We start from the raw sequence: 18,195 nt of genomic DNA, 5'->3' as shown, positions 1-18,195 counted from the left end.
AATAACTAGGCGTGTTTGCTTTATGGGAACTCAGGATATCGTTAAAAACTAAGTTGAAACGAGTTGGCGCAACCTATTTTCTTTGCAAATTTGATTCGACTATGTGCAAGCCGAAATAAGTACACAAGTAGTAGATAAGTTTTATTCTGTGTTCCCTTTAAATTAATCAAAAGAAATCAAAATGCAAAAGCAAAAAAAATAGCATCATATGAATTTCTGTAATTTTAAACTCCCACTCAAACACCTATTTTTGCATTATTCTATATTAATTGGTTTTTAACTTTGTCTTACAATTAAAATTTTTCTTAGTTTATTTCTTTCTTTTTCGTTTTTTGGTTTACTTTTATTTCCTTTCTTTTTCTCCTTCTCTCTTTTGCTGTTTCCAGAACAGATAAATGCAAACACCTCCGCCTGCATGCCTTTCAATGGGCACCTACTCGCTGCTGCTGCGCCGATCACCAATGCCAACAACATGAGTGTCTGTCCTAACGTCAATGCCGTACTTGCAGCTGCAAACAATCGTGCATCGGCCGCAGTTATCGGTGTTCCTCCAGTAGCCACAGTGGCGGTCAGCGTTAATGGCATTCCAATGAATACTACAAGTGGTGCCAATAACTATAACAATACGCAAATATTTAATAACCCGCCCATTATTTCACCCACTTTCATCGAACACAAGTACTCGGCAAATACTTTCAAAGAGAAATTTTTGGCCAATCTGCGTGCCAATCATAGTGGCGCACACAAATCAAGTAATAGCATTAACAACAACAAACATTCAACTAACAATAGTAGTTCTGCCACTAATAACAACAATAATAATGTGACCAGTAGCGTGAATGCAAACGTTATTGGAAATGATGGTGGAACCAATGGCTTGGTGGGCAATCACACGACCAGCGTCTCTACAATGGGCGCTTCTGTCGGTATTGATGACTTGTGTTCTATACAACAGCAATTGAGTGAAAACTATAACAAAAACACATTGTACCAGAAGACAATAAATTGATCGCATACACTTTCAAGTTGATGAAGTTGTGGAACAACTGTATTTATGTAAACAATGCGTTGAATCTTTGGCTGTGACTAGGACGGCGAAGATTACAAGAAGTCAGAGCGGGAAAGCGGGGATTTGCAACAAGCAAAGAAACAGTAATGGAAAAGAGTTAAAGGGAGGTTGAAAAGAAACATAGATTTGTTTGCGATTCGTTTTGCAAGATCTACGTTGCAGTTACTATGATGCTTCTGATGGCTTTGCGGTAAAGCGGTTAGAAATGTTCAATTGAGTGGAGGCTGGCGCTGTTCTCAATTCTGCACATTTTATGTATTCACTTCAAATGATTTGTTATTTAATTATTTCATGTTTCACGAATTGTTTCTCCTTTAAACACAATTTATACACCTTGAATTAACAAAAATTGCATACGATTTATTCTTTAGATACGAAATTTGCTTAAACATACATTTGTATACCATATTAATTTCATGAGAATTCGGATGTACCTGTGTGCTTTGCTTTTGTAATGCAAATACTGCAATATAAACGAATTAGTTCATATTTGTAAACCAAATCTTGTTTATTTCTCTATTATTTAATATTATATTATATCATTCGTCAGCAACATTTTAGTTTACTGTGAATACGGAAATTGCCACAATTCTTATAGCTAAACCAGCTTTAATTGAAAGAGGCGTACGGAATTTTTTGAATACCTGAAAAAAAACACTAGATAGCCAGAAGAGCTCAAAATATATATACTTGTATGTACACAGCCTGCGACAAATGATAGCACATCAACGTTTTGAACAGTTTTGACTATTTTGCTCTTTTTGCTTTTGATTGATCATTGTTGTTTTTGTAAAAGTATAGCTCATTATCTGGCAAAACCAATATTATAATAGAAAACATGTTTTGGAGAAAATCCGCAATGCTTTCATGGAAAAACATTAACTTCAAAACTGTGCTTCATTTTACCAAAATTAATAAGCTCTAATATTGCGTACCAAAAATCTCCCCAGAAATTCTAATTAAAAACCGTGGAATTGGAATGAATTATACCTAAATGCATAATTTTTCTAGTTTCGTATAAAATTGAATTTGAAACATTAAAAACAAAACTGCTGAAAATGTTTACGTGCCATCCTTTGTCGCTGGATGTGCATAGTTATTGTGCATTACCTACAACCAAGTTTTCCTAGAAAACCATTTAAAGAATTTTTGGCAGGTGAAAAATGGTATTGAAGCAAATTCAACGGCAGTAAAATAACTTACTTAAATTTTTAGTATGCATAAGTATGTGTGTGAGGCATTAAAGCATATTTGCATTCATACACAGGAATATACAAAATTCATGGTTTGGTTGTGATGTCTGATGCCACTAGTAAAAAAATGTTTCCTTAATATCTTGCTTTTGGTATAAAAAAAAGAAAAATGACGCAACCAAAAGCAGTAGAGTACATTTTTTGAAACAGTTAAAGAAAGGAGACAAAGTTGGGGTTTATTTAATTGAAATAAACCTCACATAACCTTACCTAATTCAAATAAAATGTTGTTCCCTAAAAATTAATGTCAATCATTGCATCAGCTATCATTCATTTGCTTTTTTGTGTGCTCAAAAACGGATATAAATATATATTTTCTCTCCAAAGCGTATGGTAACTAAAAAATGTTATATCCTACACTAAAATTTTCATAAACTGTTCAAATTAAAAATTATATGTAGCTTGAATTTACAAGACATTTTAAGTGAACTAAATTTTGTAAGAGTTCGCTCAGCGAAAATTGAACTCTCTTGCTTTTGGCTGCGTACTATAGTGCACGTAAATTAATCTCTATTAAGACTAATTAAAGAACAATGATAAAAAAAGATTTTTTGTAACTAACTACCAAAAACTATCTCAAAGGAGTAAAAAATCTATTCTTGACCTATACTCACCCACAAAAACCAAAAAAAGTTATAATTATAATAGTAACTGGCAATGTTATGCAAATTTAGGAAAATTCATTAAATAAAAAAGAAATGAAAATGTATGTGTTTAAATGTGTACGCTTTAAGACTAAAATCGCATAATGTTCTCGCGCATTTGCTGTGACCGAAACAAAATGGATAACCACCTTCTTCACTGTTTACATACCTCTCCTCTTTTCCCACTCTCTCTTTCTCTTGCACACCGCCCTCTTAAATACGACAGTTTTGCTTATGAAACTGCTTTTCTTTTCTTTATAGCAAAATCTATCGCAATTTATATACATATATGAAAAATTGTTTATGCTCTTTAACTAGTCACTATTCTTGTAGGCAAATTAGTTACTAATTTATAGTTTAGAAATTGTATTTATAATTATTTTTGTACATAATGTTTAGCATAGTTTATAAATAGTGAAATATTAGCTGTGTTAATTTGCCGATTAGTTTAAAAATAGAATATGAAATAATTGAAATTATTAAAAATTAAATGTATATTTATGCAATTTTTTTCTTTGAAAGAAAAAATGTAATAAACACAAGAATCAATTTAGATTAAATGCTGATTTGATAACAGGGCAGGGCAATTTATTTCGCAAAAATTTTAAATCAATGGTCGACTTTGCAAAGTTACTAAAATTCATGAAGTGGTTGAAAGCCTTGCGCAAAATATTATTCGGCACCGTTTTGAGTGTATTAAGCAGCTAAACTTGACTTGAAACAAACACGAGAACTAGTAGGCATTCATAATAATTGCATTTGTTTATGAATGTATGCGTTAAATTACGAAATAAATATGTAATCATATAGCGATTGTAAATATTAACATTGTGAAACAAAAATTGTTAATGATCATCGCTTTTATAATAATATTAGTGTATTCATGGTTCAAATTGTTGTCAAAAAAAGAGAGGAGCAAAAATCTGAAAATAACTTTTTTTAAAAACTGATGAACCGAAATATTGTGGGATCCGAATAACTAAATGATTCAAGAATCTTGATATTTTTTATACAAATACCATACAATGCCATTTCACATGATTTCAAATAAAGTCAATGTTTGTGTTCGAAATATAATATATATTATAAAAATAAAAACTTAAATCACATGAATTAAATGCAAGAAAATTATGCTGCTACATCTTTCGTTAACAAGCCTTCTCAAAACTGCTTTCCCAACTTGATTAACAACTCGCAGCTGATTAATAGCAGACAAATGTATTCACAAATATTGCGATCGCTTAACAAACAACCAATTAGAGAAATAACTTGTAAACAAATTAGTTCAACATTATTTAAATATTTATTACAAAGTAAAATGTATCAAAAAAAAAAAAAAACATATATATAATATATAATTATGCCGAAGAAATTAAAAATGAGATAAAAATACAAGTGTGAAAATATTTAAGAATAAAAAAGAAAACCAAAACTTTTGGAAAACATTGAGAAAAATATTTCATCTTACATAAGACTGCTGTGTTTTGTTCGTAAAACATATATATAAATTATATATATGTATGTATAATTAATATAGTTATAATTGTCAATATACTGTACTATACAAAACAAACAAAGTATCTACAATAATTAATCATGATTATAATAATAACAATATTTTTATGTAAAGCATTGTCCTTAACATATATTAATTAGCATACAATTGTGTAATAATATACAGTAATACAGTATGTATGTATTTAACTATGGATAATAATAATATTGAATTAAAAAGCAAGGAGTGTTAGTTAAATATAGATAAGTATATTTCTTTTTTGCTTTATGTGATCTATTACCTAAATACCTTCATATATTATACATACACAAACACACATAATTGCATACATGCATATTCACGTATATATACATACGTACAATATATATATATATATTATATATATGGAAAAATAAATGGTCCTTTGAAAAGTCAATACAAACGCTTATTCTTTTACTTTATATATTCTAACCGTTGAAGAATGTTTTAAATATTTTTCTTTTACATTTTTATAATGGTAATAGTGTGTTTAATACTTGTACCTAGATAGGCACTACATTTTATTTCTTTGAAGCCAAAGCCGCAATATGAGAGCCGATTTTTTCTAAAAGCGCCCGATTACCATTCGTGCTAGCTTTATTTTGGATTGCATATAGTATATTCATATCACGTTGCTCGAACGCGCTATCAGTCGCTTCATCCAATAATCTATAAATGTATACATTGTTTAGATGTATTAACACTGAAACATGTGTTTTGAGCTTACTCTGCACGTAAATACCAGTGTGCCTTTCGATCGTCGCGACATTTCATAATGTATTTGCGCGCCTCAAGTAAATTATTCTGCTTCAGGCACACCTCCACAAACGGTTCATAACCAATGGGACTCTTTTTACTTTTGGCAAACTTCTCTAAATCGTCCCATTTGTACTTTTCGGACATGGTTATAATGCGCAACCACCAGAAGCGCTTATCTGGCACTTTGAAATCATTTTTGATTTTTTCCGCTTCCTTCAGTTCACCAATTTGAAGCAAAAGTAGTAGTGTATCGTGTATAGAGAGGCCATTGAAAGTAATTTGGTGCACTTTGCCATATCTAAAATTTGAATTTCAAAATAAAAATAAATAAAAACAAAGAGCAGGAATACAGAAGCATGAGCTTACTTTGGAGTTAACACATTCTTTTGCAACTTTAATATTTTGGCAGTGTCAGCGCACAATTCGGCATCGACATGCTTGCGGCCCTGCGTATAGCTATTGGCTATTATTGGTAAATTCGATTCCAAGCTGTCGCTCTCGATCGCATTGCGAAAATGGTATTCCGCAATGGATTTTTGGTCATCTTCCTGATTGTAGATGTCGTACAGTGCAGTGCGGCTCCATTCATTCATCATTTTTTTGTAGATATTCAAAGCCATCGGGTATTCGCGTATGATAATCTAATAGAAAAAATATAAATTAGTTGCACACGTGGCTGCTTAGATCAAAAGTGTTTACATTAAAATTAGCAAGCATCATTTTCTTTTTGATGTCCAAAAGTACTGTAGCCACTAACTCAGTATCGCCTGATTGTGTGGCACTTCTGATGGCCCGATCGTACTTGCCCAATTTTAGTAAAAGTGGTACTTGTAAAGAAGCGCGTGGTTCCAGTTCAAGTAACTAATAAGGGAGTGGAGTGAATTGTTTATTAATTTATATAAGAAAGTATGTGTATGCAACTGACTTTAATAGCAAGTTCATCGCGCCCTACGTCATGGGCCTTCTCAGCGATATTGCAGAATGAGATTCCTTGTACTGATGGATTTTTAAACTTTTCTGTTATTTTACGTGCAACCTCATTGTCGTCTGTAATGAAATATTTTATTATAATAAGAAGTTAGGGAATTTTATTTGGCTTACTTTTATCGTGTACAACTTTATGGTATGCCCAGTGTTCTAAAATCCATGATTCTGGTAATTTCAAGTGTTTTGCCACTTGAATTGCGATGGCATAATGCTTGCGAAAGACCAAACGCCCCAGCACCACTTCTGGCTTCAAATGACAAAATCTACAATCAAAAAAGAATAACGTAAAATAAATTCACAATTCAATTTTTACAGAATTTAGATGGAGCTTACTGGTTATAGGTTAATGGCATGGCAATTTTTTCATGACGTAAGGTATTAAGCACACGCAGAATTCTTAGTATTCGCATGTATTCGTCAGGATTGTGTGAAGGAATGAAACCTTTGCCAAAGTAAGCAGTCTTAAATGATAAAATATTTGTATATGAAAAAAGCAAGTGTTAACCGACTGAGTTACTCACGCGCAGTAAGCTCTTTTGAGTTTCGGTGCAGAATTCATAGCCGGCCGCCTCGACGCACTCGTCAACTGCAATACTCATTTTGTCACGGAACAAACTCAAATATTCGTCGGCTTGATGTGATTTTTCCTGATATTTCTTTTGGGCCTCAAATAAGAAGCTTGAAGGTTCCTGACTATTCACAGCAAATATATTTTGTACACACTTCGGCAGCTTTTGAATCATTTCGTGTGCGCTATTTGTTATAATGCGTACACCATCCATTTCGGCCACAAGAAAAATGGCTGGATCATATGTAAACAAATTTTTATCGCCATTGCAGTTAACAACCAATAGGAATGAAGGATACGAAATGACCACAGCATCAGCTTGATTTTTTTCAGCATTCATAACCCATTCAATTTGTCGTGGAATATCTTTGCGGCCGGTGTCGAATTCACAGTATTTTTTATTCATATCTACAGTGCCTAGCCATAGGAGACCGTTATTCGTATAGAGCGCCAGATTTTGATGGGTATAAGACACCGACATGAGTAGGATGCGTTCGAATGGTCGGTCAAAGAGATTTCGCGTAATTGTACCCACGGACTCGCCAGGAAATAATTTAATAACTTCTTGATCACGACCCAACAGACAATACGTATTACGTTCTTCCGTCACTATTTCCCAGCATGTGCACTCTGAAATAGATTCTGCGCAGTCATGGATATATGAATGTATAGTATATTTAAAAAAAAATTTTAATATTTATTGTTAATTTGTAACTTCAACTTAACTTACTTGGAATTTCTGGTAATTGACGTGTACGGACGTCTTTTGCGTTGTTGAGCTTAAGGAAGATTCGTCCGGTTGTTGTAAGAACAGCAACGCCGGTTCCAGAAGTTGATTGAAATATTTTGGCGTCCATAATCTAAATTTAATATTTTTTAAAACGAAATATAAATCTTCACGTAAAACTAACCTTAGTCAAACTAGCTTCCTGACCCATACTGTATGATTCTTTTTCGTTGCCAAACATATCGTAAATGAAAACTAGCGCGTCATCCTGTACACATATTAGCTCCTCAGTATCTGACCAACCCATATTAATTAGCTTGCCATGATTCCACTATGTTACGAAAGAATTGGAATTGGTATAAAGAGATCATAGTTAAATATTTATTTCTGCATTAAATACTAACCATGATTTTGCCCAACTCTAGACCGGCCGTGTCGAAAATGCGTATCATTGGTTTTACACTACCCTTAACTGGTACGATTTGTTTTGGATCCCGCATCATGGCTAATGGGCCGCCAAACGGAGCGCCCACCAACTGCATGTACTCCAGGTCTACATCGAGCGGCCAGTCCGGAGTAAAAAGGTCCAATTTTCTTGTTTTATTGAATTATAAAAACAAATTACGTTAAGTGGATCTCTAATAACCTATGGATATATTTTACAGTTTACCTGTACGTATCCGGACGTAGAACGAACCAATCACCAGTATTGTACATGATCGGCATTTTGAAATTTACTTAAAATATGTATATAATAAGAAGACGACGAAAAATTACAAGAAACTCCCTCTGGTAAAATAATAACAAATGCACTTTTTGTCTGTAGCTACGAATCAGCTGCGCAGTGTTGCATACGAAATATGTATGTATGTAGGTATATATTTAAGCTAATGGTGCAATTACCCAAAAGGCAAAATAACACTAAATGCAAGCCGTAAAAGCTGAATAGAGAATATATACGTCAACGGTCAAAAATCCAAACAATGAAAATATCGTCTTGGCTTTCTCTTACTACCACGAGAGTTTTGATTATAATGTCTAAGTGCATGGACCTAATTTAAAATTACACACAAATATAACAATAAAAAAGAACAATATTCACTTATAAACACTCTTTGTTGATTGCAAATTTGATTTACAGCTTTTTTACTGAATAACACTTGAAAGCAAGAAAAAATCCAGTCAACCAGAAGGGACGTTTTTTTATATCCAATTTGGTTTAGGTAATCAGCCCATAATATTTGATAAGAGGAAGAATTGTGTTCTATTTCATTGCAGTAATAGAAAGAAGAATTCAATTGATTGAAGGAAATGATTTCCCACGCAGAAGAGCTACGCCTACTTTTTAATTTTTTTCAAAGATTAAAAGTCGCTATTTTGCACTTTTTTAACACAAAAGAAGGATGTGGAAGCACATGACTTCTGTAGAAATTGTCTTGATGAGGAAGAAGAAGAGACAATCTTGCCCCTTATGTGCCATTATCCTGCTTTATCCAGACGGAGATTTACTATTATAGGCAGACAATTTTTTTTATGAATTGAAAGATCTCAGTTCTGCAGAAAAGGGAGATATTCTAAAATTTTTGAAAATCACACACTGGTTTTAGGAGGAATAGGGAAAGCCCCCACGCGACACCTCAATGGGCTATGAGCTGTGAGTGGGCCCCACAACTAATAGGGACGTAACATTTAATACGGTGACGGTATCAAACTATTTTTTCAGTGATTATGTAAGCAAATATTTTTACTTTTTTGTAGAAGATAATCGAATTTTCCCCGTATTAATCTTAACACTTTTTAGCAATAAATCATCGGAAAACAGGAGAGTTAATGAACAGCTACTTGGATCCAACAGGGTTAATAAAAAATGTCCACTAGGAACAGAAGATTACCAATTGAGTTTCATGTTCAACTGACTTTACATAAAGCGGCACCACTATTACATCCGTATTTTTTGAAGAAATCGTTCCGCAAATTCCGGTCGTAATATTACGGGGCTGCTTTTCGAACAAATCAAAGTTTAAGCGGTTCTTATTCTTTGACCTCCCATTTCACGTTTTTTTTCCAAAACTAATTATTGTTTTCTCAAAACACATTATTATACATATAATGTATATTTATATATAGAATAGCGGAATGAGTCTGTTGCAAAAGTAGAGACTTGGTCGACATTCGTCTGTTACCGCACAATAAATATAGACAATTGACGATGCTAATATTCTGATAAAAAATAAATTATGTATATATGCGTATCAATTTTATATTTCATTTTAGCCATGCTATGGCACACTGTGCTTCATTCCTGTCTACCTGATCAGCTGTTTTGCTCCGCTGGTGATTGCACATAGATTGTAAATTTGTTGCTAAATTTTCCCGTTGAATGTGTGCTTGAGTCATTCAGTTGTACCAAGTACTAATTCCTCATTTATAACATAATTTTTATATCTAATTCAAGACAAACCGGTGAGCGATGAGGATTTAAAATTGAATAGTGTGTGTGTTGTAAATTTCCCGATTTAATTCAAACATTTCATCATGCAGTGCACACGTGTTAGAGCAGCCCGTTTACACCAACAAGAATCAATAAATATGGATACAACTGAATCTCCAGGTGTTGCAGAAGGTGTAGATGCGCTGACTTTGAATAACGTTGGCGATACTAAAGTGGTGGATAAAGTGCCGAACGGTGTGGAGGCTACCGAGGATGAACGTGATGTTGTAGATCCGTGGAATGTAACCAGCACCAATGATGAGGGCATCGATTATGACAAGCTAATAAGTAAGATTTTGTTCAATTATTTTTACATTTGTTTGTTTTCACATTTCATATCTATTGTAGAACGCTTTGGGTCTTCGAAAATAGATGAAGAGTTGATAACACGCTTCGAAAAGATAACAGGCAAACAAGTACACTATTTTATACGTCGTGGCATATTCTTCTCGCACCGTGATTTTCATACAATTTTGACCCTAAAGGAACAGGGTAAACCATTTTATTTATATACTGGGCGCGGGCCAAGTTCCGGTTCATTGCATATCGGGCACTTGATACCATTTTATTTATCTAAGTAAGTATTTACTCAATTAATAACAGTTAGAAACTCTTGTGTAAATCATTAAAGTGACTTTTTAACAGTAGGTTGTTTCTGTTGCCCTGCTATATACGTATCTCACCCATTCCCGCTATAGTCTAATTTTAATAAATATTACTTAGTTTTCCCCAACTTTCACGAGATATTAACTAATTCAATACTAATGAATTATTTGAAAAATTGCCCATCAGATGGTTGCAAGAGACATTCGATGTGCCATTGGTGATACAGTTGACTGATGATGAGAAATCACTGTGGAAGGATTTGAAAATCGAAGACGCTATTAAATTAGCGTACGAAAATGCGAAAGATATAATAGCCATCGGTTTCGATCCAGAAAAGACTTTTATCTTCAATGACTTGGATTACATTGGGTAAATAACTTTATATTATATAATAAATTCATAATTTCATTTCTATACATATCTGCATTTTACTTTCAGCAAATGCCCTGCAATGTATCAAAACATGATACGCATTCAAAAATGTGTCACTTTCAACCAAGTGAAAGGTATATTCGGCTTCGGTGGTTCTGATATTATTGGTAAAATATGTTTTCCTGCTGTGCAGGCAGCACCAGCACTCTCTAGTACGTTTCCTTTTATATTTACTGGAAAGAAGCCAGTACATTGCCTCATTCCATGTGCAATCGATCAAGATCCATACTTTCGTATGACACGTGATGTGGCACCACGTTTGGGTTTCCCAAAATGTGCGCTCCTCCATTCGACCTTTTTCCCCGCACTTCAAGGTGCGAAATCCAAAATGTCTGCCAGTGATCAGAATTCAGCAGTATTTCTTACCGATACACCGAAACAAATAAAGAATAAAATCAATAAATATGCATTTTCTGGTGGACGTGCCACTGTCGAGGAGCATCGTAAATTAGGTGGTAATCCTGATGTAGATGTAGCATTCCAATTGCTGAAATTTTTCTTGGAAGATGATGCCAAGTTGGAAGAGGTCCGTGTTGCATATTTGAAAGGTGAGCTGCTGACGGGCGAATTGAAAAAGCTGGCTATCGAAGTTGTTAGTCCAATTGTGGAGGAGCATCAAAAAGCACGGAAAGCTTTAACCGAAGAGATGTTGGCAAAGTTCTTTGAAATACGTCCATTAAAATTTGCGCATTAATGTTGGAATAAAATAACAGAAATACGTATTTCTTAGTTAGTTTGAATATTTATTTTTTTATAGAAGTTTATTGTGTGAGATGGTGAAAAGCACTACATCTTGGAATTTAAAAAATAAAAATAAACAAATAGCTTGCATACTCTTATGTCTGATAATGCTAATGAATAATGTAAATATTTATAATTTTTTTTCAAATATTATAGTAAAGGAGGGTAGTATTGACCTCACTTCAATTTATTTACTATACAAGTAAATACGTATGTGTAAACATATCGAGAATTACTTAACAATTTTTGCTAGCCGCTGCAATGTTTTTTTATTACTCTACGACGTGCTTTCGTAATTTGAAATTCGAGAAGGGAGCTAGTTGCATATTAACATACACTCGTACATGCATATTTTTTGGACTAATTAAAAATACAAGTAGACTTAATTATACTGGAACTGCAATGCTTTTTAGTTTAATCAGATAGAGACGAACTTTATTATTTTAATTAAATCGGTATTTATTATAAAAGCATACAAAATTACATCCAAGATAAATTTTGATATTTAATTCTATTTTAGAATATACATATATGGATGTGAAGCCGTATTTAGTAAAGTTATTGCTGTAATTGGATTTTGTGATAGATTTCGAAATAAATTAAAAGTACATTGAAACGTCTGTACACACATACATACATATGAGTTTGGTAATTCAGAAACTGGTGCTGGTGAATGTTGAATTATGAGGATTAAACTCAACGGTCTTCAACCTCCCAGACTGAATTCAACAGGGACAACACTCAGTGTTGGAATCGAAACAAATTTAAGGGAAAGAATGAGAAGTTGTAACAAGAATGGAGGTGGGCTTGCAGAGAATGAATAGAAGATTTTAAATTGTTATGTTTTTTGGTATAGTTATGAATTTTTACAATTTTTCCCTCAAGAAATTTAACTCTCCACTGGTTGAGTCCGCAATGTGACGTAGGGTTTAAAATGCCTTCACACTTACAGCGACCGCTAAAAACATTCTTTCTCTTCCTCTCCTGGACGAAGTGAGAGAATATCCAAATAGGCGTTCTGATAAAGACTGCAAAGCCTCATGCTGTCGGCTCATGTTTTAATTAGATAGGTAGGTTAAAGATATCATGTCGGTGCGCATCTCTGCCCATGCCAAGTTTTTTGGCGCGCAGAACTCGCTCTATGTACGTGCCAATAAGTTGCAGACCCTTTAATCCTGCAAGCAAAAAACAAATATTTTTTGTAAAAAATCTTTAAAATCGAATATCTCAAAAACAGGTAAGTTTTGGATATGAAATCATATAACCAAACTAATCAGAAATGACAATAATTATAATGTCCATATGTATGTAGGATGACTTTCTCGGTAACCCTGTATATAAAATAAGTAAAATGGATGGTTTTGCTTTGTTTCGAGATTTAATATGATAATGATACAAAGGTCAATTCGGTGAAAAAAGAAATAATTTTAACAGATAGTCCTATTTTAGCTCACTCAACTGCAGTGTAATGTGTAATGCCACATTTCAGCAATTTTTCCTAAATTTTCATTACAAAATATTAAAAATTGAGCGAATGACAGTGAATCTTCGGAGGCGCTTCGAAAGGAAGTTGCTTAGCGGGGTGCATTATAACTCGCAACAGAATCATCTGAAACAAAAAAATCAAAGTGCATTTGTTAAAAGAGATGTTCCTCGAGGTATTCTAGGAAGTGTTTTTCTTTTTGATCTTAAAATTTTTTGTAGCACTTGGAAGCCAAAAATCCGACTTTCACTAAAAAATTGCTGATTTGTTTTTCAAAGATTAACAATTATTAGAAATAAAAAATCAAACAAGCTCCCACGGATACTTGTTGAAATATGTGAAAATCGATCGGTTCAATATATTTAGAGTTATGGCGCACCCGGACTTCAACAATAACAAGTTTCTCAAAATCGCTTTAAAGTCGAGCAGATATAGAAACCCGGTCTGGAGTAACTCATAACTTTTCGTACAATATTCTTAAAAAGCTTAGAATGCAAAAAACTATTTTTTTACAAAACTATTTTTTTTAAATATTCGAATTGATTCAAATAAAAAATTAGTTAAACGTCATATCTTTGGATAAATACGATGTGCTAAAAATTTAAAATCTAAAATCGTGCTCATTTGAACCTAAAGAATTGTATTGGCATGGAATTGTGGATGACCGGAAATTTCCCAAGTACTCAGGTAATATTACATACAGCCAACCCTTTTTTACACGAATTTTTAAGTAACGTATCTACCGTGTAGAAAAAGATTTGGGTGCATTCTTACCTATTGGTATAGGGATATGATAGGGAGAGACAGGTGGGGTAGAGATTCATTACTCCGCGGCAAACTTTTTCACATTTATTTTTAAGAATCTCAGCAGTTTGTCGAGGGAAAGAAAATGTAGCTCCCCCATTTTCAGCACATCTTACACAAGAATGAACCGTTTAAAACTGGACAGCGGCGGAACGTTGTACTATCCTCATCTTTGATGCCAATGATCGTCCCATAGATTCTACATTGTAATTAGTACTATCAGGGTTTGTAGCTCACATATCCTACAACATTGCGTCTGCCGTTTTATCCTCAAAATTTAAGGCATTATTTACGTTTCAAAGTATTGTTCGCCACTACTTTTTCCCACCTTTCGTGTAGCGTACGAATTCCGCACCAATGGAACTCCTATATATATAATATATTTGCGGCCGCCGTGGGTGACTTGAATAATGTAAGTTTGCACATAAATATGCAATTTATAGCAGACAAATAACTGTTAAGGCAACAGCCCAGTAACTTTGATCGCCAGGCAGACATATAGTTATATAAAAATATTTAAAAAAATATTTATATACATATATCAAGAAGTTTGAAGCGTTTGAGAGATGCTGTACGTCGCAAACGGCCGGAAACGTGGGCAAACAATTCTTGGATTTTGCATGATGATAACGCGCCATTGCACCGAGCTCAAATTGTGCTGGATTATTTGACCAAACACCAAGTAAATACCATCGTGCAAGCACCGTATTCACTTGATATGACCCCGTGCGACTTCTTTTTGTTTTCCAAGTAGAAGTTTCCACTTCGTGGAAGATGATTTCAGTAGATAGAGGAGATCAAAAATAATGTGACGAAGGAGCTGAAGGCCATCCCTCCGTCGGCCTACCAGGGGTCCATGGAGGACTGGGTTAAACGTTGGGGCATGTGTGCTGCTTCAGACGGGTCGTATTTTGAAGAAGATAAAATAAATTTGCCTGAAATTTAACTTTGTTTTGTGTTATTTAAACATCCCCGGTACTTCTTGATCATAGGGTATATATATGTATATATATATACATGGCGCGTACACCCTTTTTGGGTGTTTGGCCGAGCTCCTCCTCCTATTTGTGGTGTGCGTCTTGATGTTGTTCCACAAATGGAGGGACCTAAAGTTTCAAGCCGACTCTGAACGGCTGATATTTTTATGAGGAGCTTTTTGTCAAAGCACACTAGTCGTTGGACACCGTGTCGTTGCCTACGTGCAAAGATCCAAAAATCTTTCACAGAATCCTTCTCTCGAATACTCCAAGAGCCACCCTATGGGATATTGCCATCGTCCGAGCATTTACGCCAATGCTGATACGCTCAGTCCAACCCAATTCTATCTATTAGAATTTAATAAGAGAACTGGGTCTGGAAGAAGTACTGTGATGAGTAGAGGACACAAAAGACCATGAGGTCGAAATGCAAACCTCTAATAAATCTATCTATCTATCTACAGTCTGTGTCAGAAGAAAATAACCTGTTTTTTTCTTGTAACTTCAAGATATATTTAGTTCTGCTTTTTGCTGCATAGTAGTCCCACTCAAGGGCTACGACGCCAGTGCTAACTCAGGTTAGTGTCGTTCGAAACTTTCCCGTAAACGCAACTAAACAAAAATGAGTGAGAAGTACGCGAAGCGTTTTGAGGCGGTATTTTTATGCATGCATTCGAAAGGGCCGCAATAATCTTACGCCGCGGCTGCAAAAACTGATAAAAAAATCAAAAAAGTTTGTTGTGGTGTGGAATCAGCGGTATAAGGTGTACAAAAATGTTAATGACTTTTCCGAGCGCAGCTTGAAGCGAGTGACGACAAAAAAGCAGGATAAAGTGATCGTTCAACTTTTTAAGCGGGACCCTTCTTTGTGACTACGTCAAGCACGATCAGTTCTTGCGAAAAAGAGAATAGCTGTGACTATCAACACCATCGAACGTCGGACAGAAAAACATATTGAGAAACAACAAAACAAGAAAATGGCGTTACAGTATTGGACTGGCCTTCCCAGTCCCCAGACGCCAACCCTATTGAAAATGTGTGGGGAATTATGAAAACGCATCCCAGTCCAAGGCCAGTCCATGATTTAAAGTAACTAAGCGTCAAATTTGCAAAATCTAGTTCTGTTTGTCGACGAGTTACGCAGAAAAGCTGGTTGAAAGCATGAAGAATATACCACACTATACTCGTCAACGACGAAGACTACACGGCTTATTGAGTAATTGCGACTCGTAGTTTTGTACATATTTTTATGTAAAAAAAAATTTTAATATTCAGATATTCAGATACACCAGATATTGTTAAGTTTTGACTATTTGTTTACTTATTTTATAATTTCCATTATTTGTTTATAAAAATATGGTTCGTACTAAAATAAAACCCATATAAACTAAAGTTTCGAACTTAACACAAAATTTATAAATGTAAATATATAAAAAAATGGTAGAGAAAATGCGCAAGATTGCTTCCTAAAAAAATTGTCAAAAATCAGTGTAATTTTGAATGCACTTAAAACTTGCACTTTATTATACCAAAATTGAATAATCTACAAAACTGCGTACCTGAAATTTTTCTATAAATTTCTAGTAAAAATTGTGAAATTTTGCTGAACATTTGCAGAATTTTTATAAATTTTGTGTTAAGTTCGAAACTTTAGTTTATGTGGGTTTTATTTTAGTACGAATCATATTTTTATAAGCAAATAAAGGAAATTATAAAATAAGTAAACAAATAGTCAAATCTTAACAATATGTGGTATACACTTTTTTTAACGCTAACTGTATATATTTTATACTTCATGAATAATCGCGGTTACTTTTTTCTGACACAGACTGTATGTCCTCTGAACAATAATCGTTTGGAAGAGCGTGGTACATGTGAAATGAGCGGGCACAATTCTGCGGCCTAGTCCCCTATGACGTGGCAGCCGACGTTACTCTCACAATTTAGTTTTGGATGGCCAATCCCTGTAATCTATTATCCTTAATTCATAAGTACATTGAGTTGTTGATGATCATGCGATTGAATGAAAGCACGAGTGGCATCTGATAAATATTGAAATATCTAATCGACTACATTTAATTGCCATCTATTTGAAATTTCAATCGAAATTTAACTAATAACGAATTAAAACATTAAAAAAATTGAAAAAGACTTCTATTTTTGGCACACCCTTTATTTATCAAGCAACTTATGAAGATGAAATTTTATCGTAGCAAATTTTAGAATCCGACTCATGTCAATATCTTCAAAACTCACAGAGCTATAAAACAAACTTTCATACGTGCATAGGTAGTCTGGTATACAATTGAAAATACATACATAAGCACATACCAATTCATTTAGATATACTTGCGCTCCTAAGTATGTATGTAAATGATATTCGATTAAGCAAAACACTTGTGTTTACTTGCGTTTACTTCCATAAAACGACAAAAGAAGTACGAGTATAACAATGCAATGAATATACATAGGTGTATGTTATGTACAATACATTAATATATTTTGTATGTATTATATATAATATATATTGCATGTGTATACATACATATATATATATATATATTGCTTATATGCATATGTATGCACAATACATATATCAATTTAAAATTCTTAAGGAAGGGTGACAGAATAAATTTAATATAGTATTTATATAAAAAGTTTGGTTTAAGAAAAAGTTCAGAAACGGTAAGAAAATTGTTATCTTAATCGAATGTGATCGTAGGTTTCAAAGCATTAATTAAGCAATTATTCTACTTACCTATCTTTGAACCATCACATTGGGCGATAGCTTTTATGACAAGAATAAAATACACAGGACAATAACAATGGAAACAATTTTTATGGAAAACTAAGAGTGAGTTTGTCAAACTCTATTTGTTTTGTTTTCCATCTTGAGTAAAAATAAAAAGGAAACTTTGGACTTCTCATTCGAGAGTAAGTGACGTAAGTGAAAAAAAGCGTTTGAAATTCGTAAAAAAGTATATTGATCCCAACGAGTTTTAGTCAAAATTGTTATAATATTGTATTTAGTGATGAGACTAAATGTAACATTTTTGGGCCAGATTGTGGTAAAAAGTGAATTCCGAAATGCACCGTAATAATACAGTACGTTCAGTTAAG

General features: G+C 33.7%; 3 protein-coding genes across 4 annotated transcripts in view; 2 read left to right on the top strand and 1 right to left on the bottom strand.

Moving 5' to 3' along the window:
- Nucleotides 1-3,680, top strand: part of LOC128854744 (uncharacterized protein DDB_G0283357) — a 37,802-nt gene extending 34,122 nt beyond the window's left edge. The window contains exon 7 of the mRNA XM_054089101.1: nt 387-3,680. Within this exon, the coding sequence (XP_053945076.1) occupies nt 387-1,009 (623 nt within the window). The 3' untranslated portion in view covers nt 1,010-3,680. The remainder of the gene's footprint in view (nt 1-386) is intronic.
- Nucleotides 3,681-4,613: 933 nt separating this feature from the next.
- Nucleotides 4,614-8,373, bottom strand: LOC128854743 (vacuolar protein sorting-associated protein 16 homolog). The gene is made up of 12 exons (XM_054089080.1): nt 8,212-8,373; nt 7,946-8,135; nt 7,726-7,872; nt 7,545-7,674; nt 6,768-7,456; nt 6,580-6,707; nt 6,361-6,509; nt 6,185-6,306; nt 5,959-6,120; nt 5,626-5,900; nt 5,228-5,557; nt 4,614-5,169 (listed from the first exon to the last, which is right to left on the bottom strand). The coding sequence occupies exons 1-12, from the start codon at nt 8,265-8,267 to the stop codon at nt 5,022-5,024; spliced, it is 2,526 nt and encodes an 841-aa protein (XP_053945055.1). The 5' UTR covers nt 8,268-8,373; the 3' UTR covers nt 4,614-5,021.
- A 1,491-nt stretch (nt 8,374-9,864) lies between these two features.
- LOC128854746 (tryptophan--tRNA ligase, cytoplasmic) lies at nt 9,865-12,445 on the top strand. Of its 2 annotated transcripts, XM_054089103.1 has the most exons (5): nt 9,865-10,004; nt 10,083-10,320; nt 10,381-10,609; nt 10,825-11,007; nt 11,077-12,445. In XM_054089103.1, the coding sequence occupies exons 2-5, from the start codon at nt 10,131-10,133 to the stop codon at nt 11,762-11,764; spliced, it is 1,290 nt and encodes a 429-aa protein (XP_053945078.1). In that variant the 5' UTR covers nt 9,865-10,004; nt 10,083-10,130; the 3' UTR covers nt 11,765-12,445. The 2 variants fall into 2 exon arrangements, with proteins under 2 accessions (XP_053945078.1, XP_053945077.1); XM_054089102.1 differs by lacking the exon at nt 9,865-10,004 and having other exon boundaries at nt 10,011-10,320.
- The last annotated feature ends 5,750 nt before the right edge of the window (nt 12,446-18,195 follow it).

The sequence above is a fragment of the Anastrepha ludens genome, chromosome 2, assembly GCF_028408465.1.
Source record: "Anastrepha ludens isolate Willacy chromosome 2, idAnaLude1.1, whole genome shotgun sequence".
In the NCBI taxonomy this organism is placed as follows: Eukaryota; Metazoa; Arthropoda; class Insecta; order Diptera; family Tephritidae; genus Anastrepha; species Anastrepha ludens.
Note: the sequence above shows the minus strand (reverse complement) of the source record. Positions and strands in the feature narration are given on the sequence as shown.